The 10,031-nt window shown below is 39.6% G+C and overlaps 1 protein-coding gene across 1 annotated transcript; it reads left to right on the top strand.

Moving 5' to 3' along the window:
* Positions 1-1,090: 1,090 nt before the first annotated feature.
* LOC139912936 (cystatin) lies at positions 1,091-9,620 on the top strand. Its single transcript, XM_071900864.2, has 5 exons — positions 1,091-1,224; positions 1,605-1,915; positions 6,307-6,458; positions 7,233-7,334; positions 9,362-9,620. The coding sequence occupies exons 2-5, from the start codon at positions 1,825-1,827 to the stop codon at positions 9,479-9,481; spliced, it is 465 nt and encodes a 154-aa protein (XP_071756965.1). The 5' UTR covers positions 1,091-1,224; positions 1,605-1,824; the 3' UTR covers positions 9,482-9,620.
* The last annotated feature ends 411 nt before the right edge of the window (positions 9,621-10,031 follow it).

Below are 10,031 nucleotides of genomic sequence, written 5' to 3'. Positions count from 1 at the left end.
CCTTCACATACTGTACCAGGTATGAGTACTTTAACCTCATATACCATATACTGCTCTCACTATTGGTACCAGGGGGAGAAATGCTATTCGTATAGTCAGAATTCTGAGGAAAAAAGTCAGAAATCAGAATTCTGAATTTAATCTCAAAATTCTGACTTTTTCCTCAGAATTCAGACTTTAAACTCAGAATTCTAATACAGTTAATCTCAGGACTCAAAATCAGTTTTTCACATTGGCCCTAATCCTCTTCCGTAAGACTGAGTTGAAGTGCCTAAGAGTTTAATATACAGGGAAAATCCTTGTCTTTGTTCATTTATGGTGAATCATTTTCTCTCACAGAAAGTGGCCAGTCTACACCACTTAGTATTATTCCTTTATTTGGGACAGTTTATGTGATGGGATTCAATCAAAATCCTAAATGATTTTATGTTTTTTTTAATGGAAGAGTCACTTCCAGTCAGTCAGCAGGTCAAAGATGTTCAGAAATAAATGCCAACACCATAATGAAGCCCAGGTCATGTGTCCCACGCTTTCAAATGCAGCTTTTCTTTGCACTTGGTGATGTCTATGCATTTATTCACTGTTATCAGACTATAGGTCATGCAGCGCGTGGTAACAAACCTTCTGGTGTGTTGACGTACGAGTGATGCGTAATGGGGCCATACTGTGTGCTAGCTTGCATTTTGACTCACTGTCTGCTAGCAGAATTTACCAGCTGAGATTGAGTCAGATGTCTACAAAGGTACAATGCTCACCCATGTAAAGAAACACACTCATACCCACACAGACGCATGCATGAATACACACCCACGTAACGCATACATGCATGAATGCAAACACACACGCACACAAACACAAAGAACACAAGTGCACACACACAATAGAGTGTGCATGCATCCACGCCCACCAACCCTCCCACCGACCCTATTTACACACACACACACACACACACACACACACACAAAGCCACTGATGGCTGTTAAATCCCTGCGTGGCGTCATTGCCAGGCAGTGGGTGGGTGTGGTCTTCACTGGCTAGTTAAACATTCCAAGGCTTAAATACTGAACAGCCACTGCCATTCACCAACATCACTCTGTCCCTCCCTCCTCTCTCTCTCTCTCTCTCTCTCTCCCTCCCTCTCTCTCTCACACACATTTCTCGCAGTCTGGCTCACTCTTGCTCTACCATTCAGTAGCTGAGGTCCTACTTTTCAGTATCAGGAAGGTAGCTATCAATATTGTTTCTCTCTGTGTACCTCTGTCTGTCTCTCTTTCTTTCTTTCTCTAATTTTTGCACTCCGTGGCTTAATCATTCAGTAGATTAAGTCTAATTTTTTAATATCAGGAACGTAGCTATCAATAATATTGTTTCTGTCTGTAGCTCTCTCTTTCATTTTTGCACTCATTCAGAAGCTGAAGTCTTATTTTTAAATATCAGGAAGGTGGTTAGTGATAATTACTGAGTAACTGTGTAGATCTCTCTCTTTCTCTCTCTCTGTGTTTCCCTCTCAGCAAAAGTAGTCCCTCCCTCTCTCTTTGAGTCACTGGAGCCACTTGTGATACTTTTTCCAATAACTCTGTCTCTCCCTGTTCATCATTCGACAGTGGCAGCCTCTTCTCCTGCTCCCTCTCATCTCAAAGTTACTCGGTTTGCGCTGAAGACTCTGCAGGACTTCTGAAGACATCTCCTGCGGTTTGGTCGGCGATCCGCTCAAGTCAACTCAGCTCAGTTGGAACAGGCTGCTTCGGCCCGGAGGTTGTACCTTTTCTGCAGCGATCTGCTTTACAGTGACCCGGTCTGGGCTTCAGCGGTCAGCCAGAGAAGATGTCTCTCCATATGTCAGTACTGGTGTGCATCTCCGTTGCCCAGCTGTGTGTGGGAGACCAGCCTGTGCAAGAGGAGATCATCACACCCAGTAAGTACTGATATGAATAAGACATACCAGCAACAAGTATCATGGGGAATGAGGGAGAATGCCTCTGTCATCAAACTGTCTCTTAGAGAACATTATTACACCCATCAAGTGCTGATATTTCTATATAGAGATGTGAAGTGAGGGTAAAGATAGGGAATAGAGACAGACCTAATCTGTGTTTGTGCAATTCACATTTTATTCGAGAGAACAGCCTGTACAAGATGATATCACATCCAAAAAGTGGTAACTCTGATTGAGATATTGAGAATGGACTCTTAAACTCAGCATGGGCCCGAATTTAAGGTATTAATGTCATCTGGGGCCCAAATAGAAACAGTAATATTGACAATCCTCCCAAACAGAATACAGTCCGGAAAGTGAGTTCTGGAAGCCAGAAATCTCAGCACCTAGTAAAGTAATCACTGAATCATTGGTATTGATAAACAACCCTATCAACCCCCTGCAGATATATTCTGATCATTTTGTGCTATGGGACAGTCAAAATCCTACTTGTTGCACCTTTAACAACAGAGCGAGACAGTGAGAAGGAACAAGGAACAAGGACAGGACTCAAAGAAGGAAGTTGTTTATTTCTACATAGTACACCACTATTAAATGTACAAAATGTCAGGACAACTTTTTCTTTCAACAAAATAGTAGATCCTTAATTGATTTCACACATTTAATCTGCTCAGTCTCTCATTAAGGGGAGATGTAGATGAAAAGAAAAAGAGACATGATAAACAACAAATTTTAAGCCTTGATACAAGTGAGACGGATTCTGCAACAACAGGGAAGTGCAAGTCAATATCATGGAGGTTCTCATGTTTTGTATACACTGTGAATGTGCTGCAGGACAGTGTGGACAGCATTATGTCAAGAAAAATGTTTAGGAATACAACAGAAACAAGACTACCGAGCATACTCAGCTACGCACACGCTGATGTGTCTTAGCACACAGAAACAGGGAATGCAGAGCGAAAGGACAATGAACATATGACAACAGTGACAGCAACACCGACAGCTGTGCCAGAGTCGTGACTAACAATCTAGAAACCTCCCAAACAAAATGCTTCCTTTGTTCAGGACTGTACCCAGTTAATCCCATTTGTTTTTTTCTGTGCCTGTATTATTTTCAATAAGAAGTAGATAACACGCACACTCTCTCTGTGTGGTGCTGGGAGTCACATCCCCAAAGAAACCAATGCAGAGGTGGATCCTGGGTGTGCACACTGTATTATTTCCAATACAATGAAATAATACAAATAATAAGCCTTTGTTTGTATAGTGCTTAACAGAGGAGCCATAAAAGCTGAGACAAAATTGCAAGAGCATACATTATATAAATAAAAGAATTAATGAAAAGAAAATGAGATAACATAGAATCACAGAGGCAACCCAAGGTAAAGGTAAGTCAGCTCGTATGTTCCCATGCCAACAAATTCCCATCTGATCTCACGCTTGGGAATGCAGACAAACAGGAAAAGCCTGAGAAGGTGTAGTAACATAAAAAACAAAATCTGTATGCATTAATAATCACAGTCATATGAGCGGAAAACCTGTAGTGTCAAGGCCTGTGGCAACTGATTGCTGTGTTTTTTTCATCTTACAATTCATTATATGAAGTAAATAAACTTTCCACTTGCATAGTGCTTCACATTTAAGAGTTCAGCTCTTTAGGAACTTGCATAGGTTTTACTAACCAGGGAGTCTGCCTATATGTGCTGCTGACATAATAGTTAAACTCACATATTTAATGTTTAATGTTAAGTTGTTCGATATTTTAATTTTTTAATTTTAATTTAATTTTTATTTTATCTCTAATAATGGATATACACTACCAGTCAAAAGTTTGGACACGCCTGATTGAATGTACTATGTTTTTCATTCTCTTAAAGCCATTTTGATCTAAAGGCTTCTGCTTAAATGCTTGAAATTAGTTTCTTAGACAAATATAAATAGTGAAGTTGATCCTATGTATGAATTTCTTTCCGAAGCCTTTGCCTTTCCATCAAGGCAAAGGGCGGCTACTTTAAAGAATCTAAAATATAAGATAGTTTTGATTTGTTTAACACTTTTTTGGTCACTTCATAATTCCACTTGTGTTATTTCATAGTTTGGATGTCTTTACTATTATTCTAAAATGTGGAAAATAGTAAAAATAAAGAAAAATGTGGTGTGTCCAAACTTTTGACTGGTAGTGTATAGCATTTTGTCAAACCCTTTTATCAAATCAAACCCTTTATATAGTTGTATATAGCTTTATGTACTTGTATATATAGTTTTCTTTATTCCCCATTTCTTCATTTTACTTTCTTTCTTAAAGTCTCCTAACAGGCGCTCACTCTCTCACAGGGCGTGCCTGTGGGAGAAAATTACAAAGTATGTTGTGTGTTCACGTCCTCGGTCTGCAGCCAGTGACTTCATGCAGCAGCCTGGTTGGGTAGAGTGAGTCAGAACGGTTGGTTTGGCCACCGGTCTGAGAGAGTTGTCATTGGTCAGACGATATTTCATTTGGCACAGCAGAGTTTGGTTTGCAGTTTTGTTTGGGAGTGTTTGGCAGTGAAAGCTTATCCGACGAGGCCCATTCAATACCACTAACCAAATTTGCACAACAGCAGTGACTTCAATTAGTGCAATGGTAGAAGTATCACAGATTCTGGTTGGTTCAGAGGTGCTTGGCATAGAAACACTGCCCACCAGGACCTAAAATCTAACACCCTGTGATAGAAAACACACCACCAGTCCAGTCCATGTTAGATTTGTTCTTGGTTGGACATTGCTTGGGATGCAAACTATACAAGATTTAGCCCTATTTAATCCTTGTCCTCAAACATTTTAGTTAATTGTGCTGAAGATCCAACATCATATCTTTGTTTTTTCCCCAGATACTTTTGGGCAAAACCCAGATCTAGTAAATTTGGCTGAAATAGCAAATTTTGACTGATTAGTTACTATAGTTTAAAAAAAAAAAAATCAAAATCACACTGCCTGGTTTACTGTTGCCTTGTTGAATAGATGTTGAATAGATGTTATGGGCCACCAAACCTATAGAAGCTGCAACCCGAACCAGAAGAATTTCATCAGTATTGGTCTGAATGGAAGGTTTTATTGTCACATGGTCTAACTGCTGTTTCAGAGGCCTCTCTGTTTCACTAAGGTTCCCCCCCGCTGTACATCAATCCTTCATCTGATGGTCAAGGTTTGGTTTGACACACCAGCGTTTCTGCTTGGTTAAGAGTTGCTTGGCACAAAAAATCTACCAACTCGGACCCATCGGCACCAAAAGCACACCACCAATGCGGTAGCAATTAGTGGTCGGGATAGAGTCAACCGTTCCATCTTTCCACGTTACCGTTCTTCTTGGTCCTCGTTTGCCCTGTGCGCAAAAAATGAGGAAATCATTTTATTATTTATTTATTTAACCTTTATTTAACCAGGAAGTCCCATTGAGATTAAAAACCTCTTTTTCAAGGGAGACCTGGCCGAGTTCGGCAGCAGCACAGATAAGAAAAAATGGTTTCAGACAGATGACAATAAAAACAAATATAGGAACCGAACACACCACAATAAAAGCATATAGGATGCAAAATACAGCATAAACTAATTAGGTTTTTTTTTACTAATAGTCCGCTACACAGTTGAGAAATTTGTTAATTAAAAACAGTGACATTTTAGTGAATTTGCCTCCAATTCTTTCATTTTGTATTTAAAAGCATTTAGCGAGATTAACTCAGTTTTAAGTCATTCAGGAACGTATTCCAGGCAGAAGGTGCAGAATACACAAACAGCATTTTTTCCTTTTTCTCTGTACGTACATTTGGAACATAAAGCATAGAAACAAAAGTGCAGCATCATGTGATGGGTTGGGCCACCCAAAGCACAGGAGCTGCAACCCCAACGTCTAAATACTGATTCTGTTTCCCTGAGAAACCCTGCTTTATATCCAACCTCAGTCTAATAGAGGCCTTTGGTTTGGCAGAGCGGTGCAGGTGGTTTGGCAGCACGAGGCGAGGGGGGTAACTGTGCGTAACTGGCTGCATCTAGAGCTTGGTGTTATGAATCTGCATTCGCTCGCATGTCCTGGACTGATGTTCTGGTCTGTTCCAGCTAGCTGACACAGCAAAATATGAGGCTGGGGCAGCACAAAAACACAAGAAGGATCACGCAAACTATTATAACTGTGTTTGTGTCTGTCTATGACTTTACAATTTGTGTTAGTGTATGAATGCATTTATATAAGCATGGGTGTGTTTTTGATTGCATGCTACCTTTCTACATTTCAGTAATACATATCGTGTTGTACTGCCGCTCTAGCCCTTGTGGAATTATGTGGAATTCAAACTGTGTGTGTGTGTTTTGTCTGACCATCCTGTGTGTTTTCTCCACAGAAAACGTCCCTCTGCTGGGCGGCTGGTCTGACAGCAGTCCAGAGTCAGCTGATGTTCAGATGGCAGCTCGCCACGCTGTGGAGAAGTACAACAGCCACTCCAAGACCAAGAAGTTGTTCAGACTGGTCTCCATCACCTCCGTTCAGACTCAGGTTAGATCCACGTCTGTTAGATTTACTCCTCTGGCTGATAAACTGTTCATCTGGTTTTGATTTAGCTCTGTCAGTAGCATGGCCAGCATATTCCGTTAACTGAATTAGAATTTTTAGAAGCTAATATTAAGATTGGAGTTTTGGTTATACAAACATTTCTCAGAGGCTGCTCTGGAGGCAGAAATAATGTGATTGGTTGAGTTAAACCTCAGTGGGCGGAGCCAAAGAACCACATTTTTTGTGGGGTAACTAATGTTACACTGCAGCCCAGTGAAAAGGGCAACAGGTAAGAGAGGAAGAAGCTAATATCATGAAGCCTAGGACTCTTGTTACTAACTGAAAAAATGCAATATAGCCATACTAATTTATCCTAGCTGACCTTTCAAGTTCAAACTAGCCATATTAGCCTATAGCTATCTAGCTAGTTGCTGCCCATCCTAGTTCATGAATGCCATCCCGTTTTGTTATTTAGTTCCTTCTTTCCTTCTTCTTTAGAGTTCCTTCTTTGCCATTCAAGTTTCAAGACTCTGAGAAATGTTTGTATAACTCCAATCTGCTAAAATTGAAAATCAGTTATTTTCTTGAGCCAAATCTCAAAGCACACCTGAGCTCCATAATGACATAACAGTAAATCCCATACAGCACAGTGGGTCAGTGGGAAGATCATATTAGAGATGTTACATTGAATTAGGCCCATGACACTGCACTGTAGACAACACACTCATATCCAACACTGAGTCTCTGTCTTCTTCTTCTGTCCTGTCGTCTCGTCAGGTGACCAACATGATCAACTATAAGATTGAGGCGGTCCTGGGAAAAACCAAGTGCCTCAAGAATGAAAACCACGACTTGGACAAATGCAGTCTGGGGAAAAAGGTGAATCTATTTTGTGTGTGTGTGTGTGTGTATGTGTGTGTGGGTGTCAGAGTGTGTTTGAAGTAATATTCAACTATTATTCAAGTACATTTGCAAAAAACACTTTTAAAATACTTTTTTTCAAGATGATGTTATGTGTAGTAAACCTCCGGCATTAGCAGCTCCCGCTGTTACAATTAGAAATTATGTTCATGCTATGTTTTCCGATTATTTATTCATAAGGAATATATTCACAAGGCTGTCACACAAAACAACAAAAAACTCAGAAAACTCAGTTGGTGTAAGATGTGCTTCTTTGCATGTGTCTGCTGGGGGAAAAAATGGCACCTGAGCATGTAAGGTCAATGCACATATAAACTATAAATGCTATATTAACGTTTGATATCACTTTAAAAGGAGCAATTCACATAATCCAAATGAAATGGCGTCTTAAAGAGGATGTGTCATTTTCAATATGCATGTGTTTAATACGGACCTACACATAGTTTTGTTACTTTTCAGTGTGTTGTTATTAATATTATGTGTTGTTATTTATATATTTTGTACTGAAAAGTAACAGAAATGTGTGCTGTCACAAAATAGACACTTTTTTGAAAAGGATATATGTTTTGTGAGAGTGGACTCAGATTGGACTGGTGTGTGTGTGTGTGTGTGTGTGTGTGTGTGTGTTTGGGTTGATGTGTACAGTTCTGTTCTGTTAGCACTTTATGTGATTCTTGTGCTGTCTGGCGTAATCCTGTTTATAGCCTTATTATGCTTACTCTCTAGAACAGTGTGTGTGTGTGTGTGTGTACATGTGTGATGCCTCCTGCGGTGACTTGTAATTGAAACTGCAGACGTTGTCCTGCTGAGTCGCCATTTAACCGCCTACAGGATGCAGACATTTAACAGCTTCCACACCCAAACATACAAATGGAAGCGAAAGCCATATTTGGGTTACAATTCACACGACATCACAATAGACCTTGGTGCGAGTGTTTTTATTGGCCCACCCTGACTGCTTGGTAAAGTTAACCTCTTAAAGTATCCTCTATATTAGCACAAAACCTAGTAATGATACACAACATTTTCATATAAATAGATCTCCGTTCTGCTATCGCCGATTGATATAATAACAGTGATTCAACCTATATCAAGTTCATAAAGCTTTTCCATTGTCTGTTCTAAACAGCCGGTGTCTGGTAGCTCTTTCCCGGGAAAAATCCTCTGCCGCACAGGAAGTGATGCGTTTTATGTTTCCGGTTTGTTTGGAATAAACAGAAGAAGAAGAACTGGGTAGTTAGCATGAGCAGTGATAGCCACCATGGCTGAACAGACAAAGAGAAGAGAAACTCAAACTGCATCAACAGAAAATCCAAGCTCCGCCCACACTGTTTGATTGACAGGTGATGTCTGGGAAGCGCAGTGCAGAAACACCACAGTGATGAGGCTGAGCAACAAAGATGTCGGCAAAATTGAAAACAAAAATTTAAATCATGTGGATTACAACTTTAAGAGTTCCATTGAAATACAGTTTGTTTACTGGATTCAACACTCTTTGATAAATTATTACCTTACATTAATCATTCAATTTCTTTAAAATCCAGATATAATTATTCATTCAATATCTGTAAAATATAAAGGTTGCAATCTAAAGACTATTAGCATTTTGTTAAAATTCTATTCTTTAGAAACTATCATAATTTATTTTAAATGTCAGCTGTCAATCGTGATGTTCTCAATTTCTCATTTTGGAACAGAACTTTCCAATTGTAATTGAAGTGTACAGGAAAAGATAGCTGTCACCTCAGCAAATGGAAATCAGAATAAATCAGGACTTTAAGTAGAAAAGTGAAAGGACATAATCCTTAACTGTACTTCACCACCATCCAACCCAAATTTGAAGAAATAGCCCTGTACCACTTTCTTGTGCCTCATTCTAAAATATTTATTTATTGTTGCATATATTCCTTTATAAGATAGATTACCTTTAAATGAGTATTTTCCTCATTCTGACGTACATGTTTTTGTTGTTTCCCTCTTTGCAGCGTCTGACGTGCCAGTTCACGGTGAGTTTCGACCCCCGCAACCAAAAACATGAGCTGGTGAAGTCTTCCTGCACGAAGATCCCGACCGTCACCCCGTCTCCCTCCTCCCCTTCCACCTGAACAAACCCCTCATCCAGCTCACTGATGGAAAACACAATCCTGATACTGCAAACCAGCACTCAACTTTGGAGTTTTTACTATCTCCCTACACTTTGATATAATGTTGATGGTGTTTTGTGAATAAATGTTTTGCAACTGATTTGAAGCGGTGGATGTGTGTTTTGCTGGATGACGAATGACGACACACAACATTGTCTCTGTAAAACTTGTTTGGAGAGGCGTTGGAAAAAATGTTACAGGTGACTATGACCGCACCCAGGATGTAATATTGGTTATTGTTACCATAATATGAAGCTTATTTATATTTACACTACCAGTCAAAGGTTTGGACACACCTGATTGAATGTACTGTGTTTTTCATTCTCTTAAAGCCATTTTGATCTAAAGGCTTCTGCTTAAATGCTTGAAATTTGACAAATATAAATGAATTTCTTTCCAAAGCCTTTGCCTTTCCATCAAAGCAAAGGGCGGCTACTTTAAAGAATCTAAAATATAAGATAGTTTTGATTTGTTTAACACTTTTTTGGTCACTGCATAATTCCATTTGTGT

The sequence above is a fragment of the Centroberyx gerrardi genome, chromosome 2 (assembly GCF_048128805.1).
Source record: "Centroberyx gerrardi isolate f3 chromosome 2, fCenGer3.hap1.cur.20231027, whole genome shotgun sequence".
Taxonomy (NCBI): Eukaryota; Metazoa; Chordata; class Actinopteri; order Beryciformes; family Berycidae; genus Centroberyx; species Centroberyx gerrardi.
Note: the sequence above shows the minus strand (reverse complement) of the source record. Positions and strands in the feature narration are given on the sequence as shown.